The 17,559-nt window shown below is 40.7% G+C and overlaps 2 protein-coding genes across 3 annotated transcripts in view; one reads left to right on the forward strand and one right to left on the reverse strand.

Annotated features, from left to right (window-relative positions):
• kcna7 (potassium voltage-gated channel, shaker-related subfamily, member 7) overlaps window positions 1-16,779 on the forward strand; it is a 25,132-nt gene extending 8,353 nt beyond the window's left edge. The window contains exons 1-3 of one of the 2 annotated variants that reach the window (XM_049562294.1): window positions 4,775-6,817; window positions 7,903-8,630; window positions 12,118-16,779. In XM_049562294.1, coding sequence (XP_049418251.1) covers window positions 7,947-8,630; window positions 12,118-13,050 — 1,617 coding nt within the window. In that variant the 5' untranslated portion in view covers window positions 4,775-6,817; window positions 7,903-7,946 and the 3' untranslated portion in view covers window positions 13,051-16,779. Of the gene's footprint in view, window positions 1-4,774; window positions 6,818-7,902; window positions 8,631-12,117 lie in introns of those variants that run through there. The other variant, XM_049562295.1, reaches the window with a different exon arrangement.
• hsd17b14 (hydroxysteroid (17-beta) dehydrogenase 14) overlaps window positions 1-17,559 on the reverse strand; it is a 57,854-nt gene that overhangs the window by 5,470 nt on the left and 34,825 nt on the right. The window contains exons 10-11 of the mRNA XM_049562292.1: window positions 4,685-4,789; window positions 4,561-4,599 (exon numbers count right to left, since the gene is read on the reverse strand). Coding sequence (XP_049418249.1) covers window positions 4,561-4,599; window positions 4,685-4,789 — 144 coding nt within the window. The remainder of the gene's footprint in view (window positions 1-4,560; window positions 4,600-4,684; window positions 4,790-17,559) is intronic.

The raw sequence follows: 17,559 nt of genomic DNA on the forward strand, positions 1-17,559 counted from the left end.
ATTGGCAAACTTTCTGGGGAAAACCTGGTCTTATTAGGAGAGACGGCATTCATCCCACTTTGGATGGAGCTGCTCTCATTTCTAGGAACCTGGCAAACTTTATTAGTAATTTAAATCCCTGACAACCCAGAGTTGAGACCAGGACTCGGAGACGCAGTCCTAAACGCCTCTCTGAGCTTCTAGTTCAGTTACCCAGCCATAGTTTTAATAGTTTTATACAAACGGTGTCTGTCCCCCGACCGCCTAAATTATCTAAATCTAAAATTAAACAAAGAGGAGTTGTGCATAACAACCTCATAAAAATTAAAACCTCTTCTGTGACAGAAAGACAAAACAGGAGAATTAAATGCGGACTGTTGAATATCAGGTCTCTATCGTCTAAAGCAGTGTTAGTAAACGAATTAATATCAGATAATCATGTTGATTTACTCAGTCTCACTGAAACCTGGCTGTGTCCAGATGAATATGTCAGTCTAAATGAGTCCACTCCTCCCAGTCATAATAATACCCACATTCCTCGAGGCAGCGGCCGAGGAGGGGGAGTTGCAGCCATTTTTAACTCTAGCCTGTTAATCAGCCCTAAACCTAAACTAGATTATAATTCATTTGAAAGCCTCGTTCTTAGTCTTTTACATCCGACCTGGAAAACCTCGCAGCCACTTTTATTTGTTATAGTGTACCGTGCTCCTGGCCCATATTCTGAATTTTTATCTGAATTCTCAGAGTTTTTATCCAGTTTAGTTCTTAAATCAGATGAAGTTAGAAGTAGGCGATTTTAACATTCATGTCGACGTTGATAATGACTCCTTGGCTACCGCGTTTATCTCATTATTAGACTCCATTGGCTTCAGTCAGGGTGTACATGAACCTACTCATTGTTTTAACCATACCCTCGATCTAGTTCTGACGTATGGAATTGAAATTGATAACCTAAAAGTCTTTCCACAGAATCCCTCGCTATCGGATCATTATCTGATTACTTTTGATTTCTTTTTACTCGATTACACGCCACTCAGCAACAGTTACTATACTAGATGTTTATCAGATAGTGCTGTCGCAAAACTTAAGGAAAAGATTACTTCGTCGTTAAATTCAATACCAATACCTTCAGTAACAGAGGTTTCACGTGCCGAATTTAAACTCTCACGAATTGATCATTTTGTTGATAGCACCGTAGGCTCGCTACGAACAACGCTCGACTCTGTAGCTCCTCTTAAAAGAAGTTAAAAGCAAAGAAAGTTCGCTCCTTGGTATAACTGTCAAACCCCTAAGTTAAAACAAATATCGCGAAAATTTGAAAGGAATTGGCGATTAACCAAACTGGAAGAATCTCGTTTAATCTGGACAGACAGTCTCAAAACTTCCTCCGCAATGCCAGAGCAAACTATTACTCAGCTCTAATAGAAGACAATAAGAACAACCCCAGGTTTCTTTTCAGCACTGTAGCCAGGCTGACTGAGAGTCAAAGCTCTATTGAGCCTTGTATTCCCTTAGCCCTTAGCAGTAATGATTTTATGAGCTTTTTTAATGACAAAATTCTAACTATTAGAGGCAAAATTCATGACCTCCTGCCCTCAGATAGTACCTATCTAACCTCAAACACAGCTGTAAAATCTAATATATATTTAGATTGCTTCTCCCCAATTTCTCTTCAAGAATTGACTGCAGTGATTTCTTCATCCAAATCATCAACGTGTCTCTTAGACCCCATCCCAACTAGGCTACTTAAGGAGGTCTTTCCTTTAGTTAACACTCATATATTAGATATGATCAATATATCCTTATTAACAGGCTATGTACCACAGTCTTTTAAGGTAGCTGTAATTAAACCTCTACTAAAAAAGCCCACCCTGGATCCAGAGGTGTTAGCCAATTATAGACCAATATCTAATCTTCCCTTTATGTCAAAGATCCTTGAGAAAGTAGTCGCAGACCAGCTGTGTGATTTTCTCCAGGATAATAATTTATTTGAGGAATATCAGTCAGGATTTAGAGTGCATCATAGCACTGAGACAGCTCTAGTTAAAATTACAAATGACCTTCTGATTGCTTCAGACAAAGGACTCGTCTCTGTACTTGTTTTATTAGATCTTAGTGCGGCATTTGACACAATTGACCATCAAATTCTACTGCAGAGACTGGATCACTTAATTGGCTTAAAAGGTTCAGCACTAAGCTGGTTTAAATCTTATTTATCTGATCGTTTTCAATTTGTTGACGTTCGCAATGAACCATCCTTACGTACTAAAGTTTGTTTTGGAGTTCCATGAGTTCTGTGCTCGGACCAATCCTGTTTACTCTATATATGCTTCCTTTAGGTAACATCATTAGAAATCACTCTATAAATTTCCATTGTTATGCGGATGATACTCAGTTGTATTTATCAATGAAGCCAGAAGAAAGCAATCAATTAACTAAACTCCATAATTGCCTTAAAGACATAAAAACTTGGATGAGCACCAATTTCCTGATGTTAAATTCAGACAAAACTGAAGTTATTGTTCTTGGCCCCAAACAACTCAGAGATTCTTTATCTGATGACATAGTTTCTCTAGATGGCATTGCTCTGGCCCCTGCCACTACCGTAAGAAACCTCGGAGTAATATTTGATCAAGATTTGTCTTTTAATTCTCATTTAAAGCAAACCTCACGGACTGCATTTTTTCATCTGCGTAATATTGCGAAAATTAGGCCTATCCTGACCCGGAAAGATGCAGAAAAATTGGTCCACGCTTTTGTTACCTCAAGGCTGGATTACTGTAACTCTCTATTATCAGGTAGCTCTAGTAAGTCCTTAAAAACTCTCCAGCTAATTCAGAATGCAGCAGCACGTGTACTAACAGGAACTAATAAACGCGATCATATCTCTCCTGTTTTAGCTTCTCTGCACTGGCTCCCTGTAAAATCCAGAATTGAATTTAAAATCCTACTGTTAACTTATAAAGCTCTAAATGGTCAAGCTCCGTCATATCTTAGAGAGCTCATAGTGCCATATTATCCCACCAGAACACTGCGCTCTGAGAACGCAGGGTTACTCGTGGTCCCTAAAGTCTCCAAAGTAGATCAGGAGCCAGAGCCTTTAGCTATCAGGCTCCTCTCCTGTGGAATCATCTTCCTGTTACGGTCCGGGAGGCAGACACCGTCTCCACATTTAAGACTAGACTTAAGACTTTCCTCTTTGATAAAGCTTATAGTTAGGGCTGGCTCAGGCTTGTCCTGTACCAGCCCTTAGTTAGGCTGACTTAGGCCTAGTCTGCCGGAGGACCCCTCTATAATACACCGGGCCCCTTCTCTCCTTCTCTCTCTCTCTCTCGTATCCTATTACTGCATCTAGCTAACCCGGCCATTCTGGATGTCACTAACTCGGCTTCTTCTCCGGAGCCTTTGTGCTCCACTGTCTCTCAGATTAACTCATATCACAGCGGTGCCTGGACAGCGTGACGTGTGTGGTTGTGCTGCTGCCGTGGTCCCGCCAGATGCCTCCTGCTGCTGCTGCCATCATTAGTCATTAGTCATACTTCTACTGTTATTATACACATATGACTATTGTCACACATGTATACTGCCAGGTATTAATACATACTTTCAACATATTGTACCGCAGTAACCAGAACTATAACTATAATATTATTACTTTCATTAATGTTGTTGTAAGCTACTGTCATTACCTGCATCTCTCTCTCTCTCTCTCTCTCTCTCTCTCTCTCTCTCTCTCTCTGTGTCATATGGATTACTGTTAATTTATTATGCTGATCTGTTCTGTACGACATCTATTGCACGTCTGTCCGTCCTGGAAGAGGGATCCCTCCTCAGTTGCTCTTCCTGAGGTTTCTACCGTTTTTTTTCCCCGTTAAAGGGTTTTTTTTGGGGAGTTTTTCCTTATCCGCTGTGAGGGTCTTAAGGACAGAGGGATGTCGTATGCTGTAAAGCCCTGTGAGGCAAATTGTGATTTGTGATATTGGGCTTTATAAATAAAATTGAAATTGAATTGAATTGAATGTACCAGAGTTATAACCAGAGGTGGAAAGTAACTAAACATATTCACTCAAATAGCCTAAGTACAAACTTGAGATACTTTTAATTGGTTTAACATTTTACATTTATCTCAGGCAGTGCTTTACTATTAAACAAACACTAGTGTATTAAGTACTTAAAATTTGCCATGCATTGACAACTTATTCATTAAGTAATGACACCAACAATACAATATTGTATGAATGAATTAGTCATGTAACACTTTGAGAGGAAGCTGTGTTCCTGCATAATAAATAATATACTCTTTATACTTTAAGCACACTTCACTGGTACTTTTGTACTTCAGTGACATTTTAAATGCAAGACTTTTACTTGTAATGGAGTACTTCAAGATCACTGCATTTATTCTTTTACTCAAGTTAAAAATCTGAATACTTCTTCCATCACTGACATTGACAGGTGCACCTGAAGTCTTATCAATCAAATACATCGTTCATAACAGATGATAAATGGACATGAGGTGATACATTCCTCAATTAATACACAATTTAATAGAAAAAGTGGAGTAAAAGTAATACCACTAACCTCCTCTTGCACAAAACACCACTTTGGCTCCATTCTCCACTAAAAAGAAAAAGACGCAAAATACTCAGTGCGCCACTTTTTGTCTGATCACAAACAAATCCACATTATTAATAATATTAATTACCAAACACTTTGACAATCCCTCTGCCAATCCCTTTGGATCCTCCGGTCACGATGACAACTTTGTTGTGGTATCGAGGGGACATCTCGGCTGTGATGATGATGATGATAAGGATGATGGAAGTAAGTCGTAAAACGCCGCAAAGCTGCGCTGCTGGCAAACAGCGCTTCCTGTGACTCTGCACGAGACGAGAATTAATTATTTTTCTACCTTTTTTACACTTACTTTTCTCAGCACGTCAGTGTCTCTACAGTTCATCCACTTCCTGTAATGATCAGCGCAGTTTGTGTGTGAGGTTCAAAGTTCCACTGAATCATGCGGTTTGCTTTGCTGCATTCAGGTGCTGGTGGCAGCATCGGAAATCACAAGGTTCACTCCAAAACTGTCAATAAAGTGGGGAACTAGGTCACCAAATTGTACACTTTATTTAGTAAAACAATTGATGGGTAAAATAAAACTACTAGTGCTAATAATTCTTTATTTTACATTTGCTTTCCACTATGACTGCACTTGTACAAAAAATGCTAACACCTCTGATATTCATATAGCCTACTTAAATTTGATGATATATAAGGATTTGGGGGAAAATAATTGTAACCAGATAATGGCAGTAGATAAAAAGTCAGTGGGTCAGGGAAGTGATTACATTTTTTTCAGAGGGCGACATGAACGTCTGGTTTGTGCCAATCCATCCAATAGATGTTGGAGTATTTCACACAATAACTGAAAGCTTTGACCTGCTGATGGTGCTGAAGAAAATATCACGGGTTCACCAGAGTCAGTAGGATCCACCCTCTTGCAATCACGGATATCTGAAGAAAATTTAATGGCAATCCATCAAATAGTTGTTGAGATATTCAAGTCTGGACCAAGGTAGTTTACAATAATGCATCCTTTGAGCTATTTTTACAGCATGGCTAAAAATATGTGGGGCAAAGCATAACACATGCATCAAAATAAAAGGCTTTCATATATATGTGTTTCCACAAATGTGTTTCAAATGACACACTATCACCATATTCACCATAGCCTCCAAAAACCTGACTTTGGTAGTGTCCAATTTCCTGTTTAATTTACCCCAAACTGCATTTATGATTCTGGAATTTACTCAGAGTATTTAAAGGCAACAATTGCAAAGCGCTTCCTGTTGTGGGAACTGTAGTGTTACTGTACAAAAAAATTGCCACACATAGACGCTTGAGTGCAGACTTCATGAAGAGTCTAAAATAACCACAGACATCCAGATTTATATTTAATTTAAAATGCAGACTGCACCGGCAGGTCGAGTTTCATTCAGCCTGTTTTAAATTTGTTGACAATTCTGTACAAGCCAAAACATTAAATAACCAAATGTAAGCCTAATTTAAAATAGATGATGATGATGACAGCAAAGTAAGCAGTTGGTGACAAAACACATTAAATGTACACATATCTGTAGTCTCGTGATCATCACTACCACAACTTTGCCTTTTATAAACATAATAGTATTGGCCTCTGCCATGTGAGTGTGCAAGTTCATGTGCACACATGTATGAAAAACATGTAGGCCTCCACAGTATGTTTAAGAAAGGGTGAAGGGTTAAGAGGGTTGACATTTTCGGGCAAGAAGGGTAGCTGGGGGCAGAGAAAAGGTGGGGAGAAGCAGCAGCAGCGCTCTTGGAGGAGGAGAGGGTCAAAGATTGAATTTCGGCCTGACAGCATTCCCGGGGCCGCACTGAGCGTGAGAGATAGCGTAAGTGAAGACTGTCAGTGACCTACAAACAAGCTTAACTATCTTAACTTCACCCGCGCGGCAGATTAACGCCGAAGCAGCAGCAGCCCCTGAAGGAGCCACACTACTCCCTCTGCCACCTCCCCTCCCAAACGTGACACATGAAGGTGGGACAACAGGGAGGAGGAGGAGAAGGAGGAGGAGGGGTTGTCTGGAGGGTTGTCTGGACATCATGATGATGGGAATTGATACACAAACTGTCTCAGTGGGAAGGAAAGGGTCAGCCCAAAAGGCACCCTGAGGTGGAGGTGCCGTATGAGTCATGGTCACTATCTGGAGGGGTGCTTAGTTTGAATCAGCAGCTCTGGCAGGCAGACGGGGTCTCGGAGGTCTCTACTGGGTGAACTGGACATGGCGATAAACTGGTGATGAGCATGAAGCTGACTGCATGTACAGAGGGCTTTGCATGGAGGGTCTGCATGATGTGTTTACCATAAAGAACAATTTTAAAAATTGCACAAATCTACAAAGTAGTGTAAAAACTAGGAACATTTGAACACAAATTCTTTGTTGTTAAACATATGGTTAATTTTTTGCAATGCAGCACATTTCTACTCACTCTTAACATGATACAAATCAATGTAATTTCTATCAAAATGCGTTTCATTTGTTGTCCAGAAAGTTGCTCAGCCGAATTTACAGAGAAAATAAAAAATACAATTAATATTTTATGGTCAGTTTAAACATATTTGGGGAAAATGATAATGTATTTTTGGTGAGGCAGTGTTGCTGATAATTGGAATTAATGACATAATTAAATTTAAAAGGGGCAATTTTTTTCATATTAATAACCTATTAAAACAATGTTATTAAAAAGTAGAAGTAAAAAGTATTAAATATTACTGTATTTATTTTCTTATGTCATAAGTACTGTATATTGTAGTATATTGTTGATAAGTAATGTAGTTTTGTGCTCATCATTCAATGTGTATTGTATATGTTTTTGCTTTTTTCAATCTTATTGTTTTTACTACTGTAAGCTGCTGTACAGTCCAGTAAAACGTCCCAGCCTGAGTGAGAAATGATTCTGTTGGTCCGTCAGAATCTCAGACATTATCTGAATCCACAAGGTTTGAATTCCCCTTGTTTAACGTGCCGGCTCATTTCAAGTCTGCAGTTCCAATAGCTTAACCAACTGATATAAACATGTAAGTTTCCCATTACTCAGCTGGACTTCTCTTATGAGGATCATATGACTGACCGGACTTAACCTGACAGGACAGAAATTGTATCAGTGCCATTCAGGTTTCATCGATTATCCCTGGTGATTGAAAGTTCAAGATTTGAACTTTTCATCTTGATTTTCTTTAATAAATTTGGCAAGATAAGAAAAGGACAAATTAAACCTAAGCAATTTGAATACATTCAATAATGGACACCTGATTTGAGAGGAATTCTTCTGTTCTGTTGTTTCTGCATTACCATGTTAACCTTGATTTCTTCTACCCAGAGTGAAGAGGAAAGAAAAGTACGTCAAGAAATAGAGCCTAAGTGATGGATAATCAAGACAAGGGAGGAGGTAAAGGAAGAGAAGGAGGAGGGCAGACAAAAGACAAACAGAAAGCTGAGGATGTCGACGATGTAGAAAAAAAGACTAAAGACAAGCAAAACAAGTTGGAGAAGGAGAGCAATGGAGAGGTAAAGAAACACAACCGTCGTCACATGAGGAACGGCTGGGCTGTGAAGGAACGTCTGGTCATCAACGTGTCGGGGATGCGTTATGAGACCCAGCTCCGCACCCTCGCCCAGTTCCCGGACTCCCTGCTGGGTGACCCCCTGCGTCGCAGTCGCTACTTTGACCCTACACGGAATGAACTCTTCCTGGATAGAAGCCGTGTCTGCTTCGACGCCATCCTGTACTTCTACCAGTCAGGCGGGAGGCTGCGGAGGCCTGCCAATGTTCCTCTGGACATGTTCCTGGAGGAGCTGCGCTTCTATGAGCTCGGAGAAGAGATCATCGACCACTACAAAGCGGATGAAGGATTCCCCAAAGAGGAGGAGAGGCCCTTACCCACCAATGAATTGCAGCGTCGCCTCTGGATGCTGTTTGAGTATCCGGAGTCCTCCAGTGGAGCTCGGATCATCGCCATCATTAGTGTCATGGTCATCGTGATCTCCATTCTTATCTTCTGCCTCGAGACTCTGCCTGAGTTCAGGTTGGAGAAGGAACAGAGGGAGGTGAGGATACATACATGGCACTGACACAGAGAAGGATTCACAAGGCTGCAGATGGAGGTTTTGTATGGAAACAACCAGATCAGTGGAGGTAGCTGACAGGGTGCAAAAAGAACAGAGGTTAACACTGTGAGGGACTGATGAGTTGAACGTAGAAGGACAACATGTGCTGACAGGTGTCACTTTGCCAAACATAAACCAGCTCTTGAAGCACGAGGTGGAAACATGTTGATCTCTCAACACTGAGGGGAAAATGGAAAGTAAAACTGACAGATGATTAGAAACATCAAAGATCGAGGGAAGGGAAAGCAAAGGCAGCCGATGGAGAGGAGAAGGCGAGGGCGAGGTTTCCTGAGATTATTTTGGACTTGTCGTTAAATCTGATCCACTCAAATTGATGGGAAGGAATGAAGGAGATGAGGAGGGCAGTTAAACCGCTGGTGGAAAAACCAGAGTAAGGAAAGACGAGAGCAGACAGAGCAGCAGGCTGGATGGTGGTTTACATTGTAGAGATGATATGGCCACTCAGGGACGTCTGCCAGAGCCAAGAAACACATTCAGGTGGAGTGGATACATCTAAAGTACTGAGAAGAGAGAGAGAGAGTGGAAGGAGTTAGAGGTAAAGAAGCTAGTGTGAAGGGAAGGAAAGAAGATGAGCTTGTCTCACGTTACCCCCTGGAGATCTAAAGGGCTATATATAGAAGGACAACCCTAAGAGCACATCAACACATAAACGCACGTCTGTATTAATAAACGCTATGACTCATAGGCTACACACTGAAAACAGCATGGAAATGAGGCTCGCAGATCAACTTTTCTGATGACGACCGCTAAAATCAAATTAGCCTCGCACTTGCTCCTGTAGCCTGGAGACGAGAGGCGCATTCTGGAGGTAAGGGCAGCAGAAGTGACACCGCGGCAGCAACTCGTTGGATTTACATTCCCCCATCACCACCAGCACTGCTCCGTTTCTCCCATACATAGATAGAGAGATATGCTCATGTGATCGGAGCATTTGACACTTTTAGAACGCTACATAAACAAAACCAAACCTGCATGCAAAGCCGTCCCCACGCAATCACTCACTCATCAGATGGTGGTGAAAATCCAGCCAACCAGATTAGTTTTGTTAGATTCTGTTGCATGCATGTTGGTGGTTCTCTAAGACAAGTTATATGCTTTAAACCACAGAAAACTATTGGGACAGCTTTTGACATATTGACTAATTTGATTTCTGCCGTCAACCCGTAGAGGTTAATGAGATATTGTTTTTGCCCAAAGTATCTAAAAAAACAGTTAGATTAAGTGTCCACAGCCTTGCAGCAGGCTGTATTGGGGCACTTTGGTGCTTTGAGCTAAATGCTAACTTGAGAATGCAAACATGCTGATTTTTTAGCAGGTTTATCGTTTACCATGTAAACCATATTACAATAGTTCAATGTGTTAACATCATAGAATGTATATAAAAGTGGACAACAATTTTTCCCCAAAGATGGTTTCATTTTAGGTAGTTCTTATCACATTGCTTCATGTTCAAGTGTTCGTTTTTCTGATCTGAAATTCTAACTTCCGAAATTTTATAAGTAATTTGATATTACAAAAAGAGGACGTGACATCATCATTGACAGCAATGAAAGCCAATCAGTGTGCTGGCATTCAGTGGCCCTGCTCGTGATTGGTCGGATGGGTTTATGGACAGGAACTTGATACAGCAGAAATCACTACTGTGCAGACTCTGGCTCCAAATGACGTCACTAGCGCAAGATGGCAGCAGCCATATCTGGGATATATAGGCTTCATTTTTCTACAGTGGGAGTATGTGGCGATGTGTCGTCCTTCTTTCTATACAGTCAGTGGTTAGGATGCTAACATTTGCTAGTAAGTGCTAAACACAAAGGAAAGATAAGGCTGATGTGATTTTTTAAGGTGCTCTGTACGACATTCAGAGCTAACAGTGCTAACAGCGTGAACAGTGTTAACAACAGCAACAGTGCTGACAGATTCCCCAGAGTGTGTGTGTTATGTTTCTGCACTGCCACCACCATGCCAACCATGATGGTGGTTACCGCCATATGAGCGCAGTACAGAGTGGTGATGATTAGCACTTGCTAGCCAGTGGGACACATACACAGGGACTCACATGCACTAACATGCATGTGCAGCCAGACTGGCTATCAAAGAACAGCGAGGCTTGGATTACAACACACCAAAGGGAGCATGACTTCACTCTCTGCTCCGGATGCCATTACGCCATTATACATTTACATAGAAAATAGTTGTAAAGCTCTTTTAAAGGTCCAGTGTGTAGAATTCAGTGGCATCTAGCGGTGCGACTGCAGAGCTGAAAAATTTTCCCTGTGCCAGGAGGATGTAAGAGAACTATGTTGGTTGAGGCGAAAACACAAATGGCTCCATCATGGGTCAGTATGAATTGTCCGTAATCGGCAACCATAGAACATGGTGAGCTTCGTGGAAGAGGACTGTATGTATCCATATGTAGATGTAGTAAACAGCTCATTCTAAGGTATCGATAAACATAGAGATTCTTATTTTAAGGTGTTCATAAACTAATGAAAACTTAGTATGAATATTATATAGGCTGCAATTTCTGCTATTATATCCCCCTAAATCCTACACACTTGACTTTTAATCTCGAGGTGGAGATCTCAAAACCTCTACGAAGTAAGAACTAATGATCTTAATGGCTACTTTGCACTCATCACATGCAAAAATATGCAGCCAACCTGATCTGAGCTGTGTTAGTCTTCACTTTGAAAATATGACAAACAGTTTGGTTGGTGTAAAGACACATGAAGACACGAGGCTAACGGTGAGAGAGAAACATATAAACATCTAAATGAATACTTGTAGTTCTGGGGACAATATGTGTGCAAGGCCACCAGGAGCTCAGAGTAACTCTATCTAACTTGCTGAAAGACATTAATGCCCAGCCATTTCAAACCCACATCTACTTCCCAGAAAAAAACAAGCAACCATGTTAAATGAAGTGTCAGATGCTCCGGCCATGCCGATGTCTGGGGTGTAACGCGACCCAGCGTCATATGAACTTAATGTTTTTTTGTGTGCGTTTAAATATAGAAAAACTGATTTATATAAAAGTCGGCGAGGAAAAATAAAGCCGGTGGAGTGAAAATGGAGAGGAGAGAAAAGTTAGCACCGTATCACTGATCTCACAGGCTTGATCAGATCCTGATAACAGGTGTCATACTCTAAATATGCTGAGTGCAAACTTTCGGAATAATCGCTACTTCTCACTTATCCTCTGTCCTTGTTTCCTCACTGTTTACTCTCCTGTGAACATTGTCTCCATGGTGATATTTATTATAGACTTACCTTTCCCCTTATTCTCATGTCTCCTTCCAGCTCATGTTTGATAAACAGCAGATGGTAGAATATACGTGGTCTGCTTTGATATCTTTAATCTTTGAATGCAACTGTAACCACTTTTCCTTCATCCTTTGTTTTACAGCAATCCGTCACCATACCTCACCCCACTATAGCCAACGAAACCATCTCGGTCCCACCTGGCTTGACTACCTTCCAGGATCCCTTCTTCATCGTAGAGACGGTCTGCATCATCTGGTTCTCCTTTGAGCTCATCGTGCGCTTCACCTGTGCTCCGAGCAAGGTGCACTTCTTCAAAGACGTGATGAACACCATCGACTTCTTCGCCATCATTCCCTATTTTGTCACCCTGGGCACGGAGCTGACCAAGGACAAAGACGCGCAGCCGTCCGTGTCTCTGGCACTCATCAGGGTCATCAGGCTGGTGAGGGTCTTCAGGATCTTCAAGCTCTCTCGTCACTCCAAGGGCCTCCAGATCCTGGGCCAGACACTGAAGGCCAGCCTCAGAGAGCTGGCCCTGCTCATCTTCTTCCTCTTCATTGGAGTCATACTCTTTTCTAGTGCCGTCTACTTTGCAGAGGTGGACAGTCCTAACACGTCGTTCACCAGCATCCCTGAGGCATTCTGGTGGGCTGTGGTATCCATGACAACAGTCGGCTATGGGGACATGTACCCGGAGACGGTCGGGGGGAAGCTGGTGGGCTCCATGTGCGCCATCGCCGGCGTGCTCACCATTTCTCTGCCTGTGCCTGTCATTGTGTCCAACTTCAGCTATTTCTACCACCGTGAGATGGAGTGTGAGGACACGACAGAGTACAACCATGTCGCCACATCACTCTGGGACAAAGAGGACGATGAAGAGGGGGAAGATGAGGAAGGAGATGACGAGGGGCATGAACACATGGGAGATTATGTGCCCTTGTATGGGCAGGACAGCAGGGGTATCTGCCCACCGCTCAATGGGACTATCCTAGCAGGACTTTGTGCCGGACAGGAAGCTGGTTATCAGAGAGGGATAAACTTTTACCTCAAAGAACCTCTGGTCACTCAGGTTTGACAGAGAGCAGGGCGGACATGTAATGCTGCCTCACTTAAAGAAGAAGAGAGTGCAACGATGGAAAGATTCTGGTAGAATGATACAGGAGACTTGGACTGATATAAGCTCTACTTTGTTACTTTTGTGACTTTTGCATGTTTTTGCATGATAATATTTGACTCATTGATTTACAGCAAGAATCTATTTTCTTAATAAATAAATAAAAACTCTGCAGGTCATTAGACAAAATTTACTGCTGTGTTAAAGACATGTCCAGGCGTTATCCTCTATCCAGCTCAATTAAAAAAAACATTCTACCTGCTGCCAGTAGTGTCCCCAAAATTTTTTCAAAGGGGTGGCCAGATGGGCCACTGAAAATCTTGGGGGTGGGACAGTAAAACCAAAAGCCATAAATGAATTTCAACGCTGTCAAGGCTAAAACTATGTCAATATGGAGAGTTATGGAATGGCAGTAATTAGCTGATGTGCAGGGACTAAAACCAGCACAGTTTACATTTTGAGTCACACAACAATCCTGTTATAATGTTTTATCTATCTGTACATGTTCGGCAATAGGCTGGTTGTCCTTTTCCTTAAAAAGGAAACATACTGCTTTAATTCAAAGGAGCACATTGATTGTAAGGAACAAAACATTTACTGAGGACACGCCTTCTGAGGTTTAGGGGAGACTCGTGGGTACCCATACAACCCATTTTCATTCAGGTACCTGAAGTCTGTAGCATTACGCCTCCTTCCCGACAAGCTCAGTCGACACGGTTGGCACCAATGGATGCCTTAGATTGTCTTGTTTCATGAGACACCATTAGGGTAGCTTAAAAAATGAGCACAGCTATTAAAGACGGTAATATTGGCTGCCAATTATTTTTTAAGGGTGGCCTACAATTTTATCAGGGAGGCAAGAAAAATAAGATTAACCTGGTTATAAAAGTTCCATGTAATGACTCCTTTCATGGGTCCATAATTTACCTAATAGTTTCCTGGTAAATTTCCTGGAAACTACAATGTAAATTGGTATTTCACTGAAAGAAAACTTTGATTTAAACCCAGTTTGTTGTACATTTATTATTGGAAACTCTCTACTTATAGATTTGGGCTCGTCTATGGACAGTTGTAACATTTCTTCAAACTGTTCAGTTTTACTGCTGTATGCTGACTAAAACACTATCTCGGTTACAATGGCAAGTCATTGGAATGTATTTGCTGGAGAGTGCCCACAGAACACTGTTTTTAAGCCCATATAATCAATACTGAACACTCCTTGCAAAGAAACGATCTAGAGAATTAATAAGAAGTGATTAAGAAATTATGGACCTGTCAAATAAATTGAGTTAGTGACGCCTCCAGCCACTGCCTTTGTTTGGCTAAACAAAAGAGTCGTTACTTGAAAGGCAGTTTAAAAATCTTCCTTACTGCGCAGCAGATGGAACATGTTTTATCCTGGCTGGATAGTAGAATATTTGAGGTACCTGGAAATGTCTTTAAAACAGAGCAAAGTGTTGTTAAATAACCTTTGTGGTGCCTGTCTGCAAAAATCTCAAATGTGAAAAGGACATTACATCACCAAAAGTCAATATAATCTACAAACAGGGACATCAGTTGTGTAATCCATGTAATGACTGTTTACTGATGTCACTGTTGCAGTAATGTGACTGACTGAAGTGTTGCATGCAAGAAATCTGTTCACTGCACATTTATCTGATGGTGTTAAGTGAACCGCAGTGGCACTAACCGCTGCTGTTTACACACTGTAGGAGCTAAATGTACAGTGAGTGTTGCAGGTGTTGATGCCCTGTACTCGTCAGAGTTATGGCAGAAATGCGGTTCTGTAATCTCGTGCTGACGTTGACAACAAAGAGATCGCTCATCGGCTGCCGGCGGTGCAGACAGAGTTCATGTAGCTGGTTCAAATCCAGTTTGCATGTTACACACAGCAGTGTAATTGATACAGCCTGGAGAGGTGTGTGGAGAAAGCTGACATCAGGTCAGAGACAGTATAGCTCAAAGCCAGCTGACATTTCTACAGTGACTGGAGCAACACTGTACTCTGATGGTCCGACAGTGGTGGTACTTTAACCTTCCACGGTTTTGTCATCACGTCGATGAGACCTTCGCCCTCACTTAGCTCTCTGTCTCACACCACACAGAGTAGATGTGTTATTTAACATTAATAATAAACATTTCTCCTCTGTTTGTTTGAGAGGTGGCTATAAAAAGTCTGCAGTTTCCATCAGCTGATTCACAATCAGTGGCTCAGTCATTGGCTATTTGGCTACCAGCTGACTATTAACACCAAATCACATTCATGCGCAGCCTTTTGCACCTCTTGGTTATTTTTATATGCTTCTGCCAACTCCCTCCACCACCCCCACCTCCTCCTTATGTGTCAAGTCTTCATATTTCTGATTTCACTAAGAACTAATGTTAATGTATATGTTTATTAGGAGGGGGTCATTTCTTCCATCAGAGCCCTCATTGCTGCTCGGATACTTTGAGAGCTCCCACAAAAAGCAGGGCATAACTTTGCCAAATATAAGCTTTTATTTTGTTAAAAATGGTCAGTTATTTGACGGAAATGTTGCCTACAATGAATTCCAGCTGTGACAAGAGTTCATTGCTCAATTTTTCCAAAATTGCACGGATACTTCTGAGACCAGTCTTGTGAAGTAATCCCTCTTAATGCTGTCCGTGTGTCTGCTCTAGGGGTGGCACGAAATCAAATTTTCACTAAATGATTATCATGGCCTAAAGAGTTCACACTATTAACCTAATATCTGTAGAAAATGTGTAAATACTACCACTAATAATGATGCTATCATCTTTAATTGTATTTGTTGTGCGTTTTGTCTATTCTTGGGCAAATGAATTACACTCTAAATACGAGTGTACAGAGGTGGAGAGTTTGTATAACTGTACAAAATTGTACAAAAAGAGCAATTACACTTAATGGATAGAGAAAAGCAACATGATTTGCAGGAGGGAGACAAAACGGGAATGGAAGAAATATTTAAGAGGTGGTGGATTGTTTACACAATGTGATCATACACGTATTATTAACATGATATCAAAATTTCATTTTTAATATCAGGGTTATCTTTAATATCACTGTATTGTTCCTAACAGAGGTGGGAGATATGAAAATACATTACTATACGACTGTGATGAAGCATCTTCCTTTTATAGGTGTTTCATTCAAATTTATCTTCAAACAATTTCTCAATTGAAGTTCTAGAAATGTTTGTATATTATGATATAACATGTACTGTTATTACAAATGTATATATCATGGTCAAATATTTTATCCATGTTATTGACACCATTTGATCCCTTTCCTCCTGAATACAAACAATATGTTCACAGATTCCAGCAAAACTAAAGACCTTTGAGGTAATCATGATGTGGATGATGTTTATTTAGCCATATCTTGTCATTAATATGAGTATGTGGAAGATAATGAGAATGTGTTTGTCACCATTTCCATTCATTGTAATTGACATGACTTCAAGTTGTCTGTAGTCATTAAGAATCATTTTTTAAGCCCAAAGAAGGCGAATGTTTAACGTTTTTCTGTATAGAATTATACTCTCAAAACGTAGTGGTAACATAAGATACTTTTCTAAGTTGTTTAGACTGTGCGAATGTTGTGTAACCTGCGTATATTGCGAGGACAGACGTGGCTGTGTATATGTACATATATGAGTCTTACTATTTAATAAAGATCATATTCAGTCACTCATGTCATGGATTTCTGAATTCCTTCCACATGACTCGCTGTGCAGTGACTCACGGAGAATGCGATGATGTGTGCTCAAATGTAAACAACGTTTTAAAAGCATCACAAGGCATTCATACAGTATTATTAGAGCAAGGGTGATGCACACTGGAGGCTGCACATCTCAGTATTACGAAGAGAAAAGCTATAGTGTGGTACAGATTGTGTACGTGTGCATGTTGCACTGTGCTGCATGTGATGAGTGATCCTGCCTCTAGATGTCAGACTGTGTGTTTTAAAACCGGGACATCTGTCTCACTCCTGCAGCCACTGGATTTAATTTACACTAATGGTACATGAAAGACTTCAGAGTAACCATACGCAACATTTTTCCTCTTGAAATGATAATATTCATCTTTGCCATATGATCCAGATGACTTAAGTTATTCTGTTTTCATTCCATGCGATCCACAAAAATAATTATTCTTGACTTATTGTACCAAACTGGTAGCAGATCAAACTTCTCATGTGATTGCATCAGATGTTTCACATCAAGCCAGTACTATTCTGTTAAAAAATACTATTGCTATTCAATACTTTATTTTTTAGTGGATTTAACTCTAACTGAAGACTTAAACTGAAAACAGCTCTTAAGCTTGTTACTTAGTTATTTGTCTTTAACGTATTTAATCTAGTGTTGAAACTATTAATCCATTAGTTAAAGCTACATCACGCAGGATTTTTTTAAAAAACAATATATAGACTCATACAGTTAACACAGTCAGTTAATACAGTCCTCT

This window comes from Epinephelus fuscoguttatus, linkage group LG19 (genome assembly GCF_011397635.1).
Source record: "Epinephelus fuscoguttatus linkage group LG19, E.fuscoguttatus.final_Chr_v1".
In the NCBI taxonomy this organism is placed as follows: Eukaryota; Metazoa; Chordata; class Actinopteri; order Perciformes; family Serranidae; genus Epinephelus; species Epinephelus fuscoguttatus.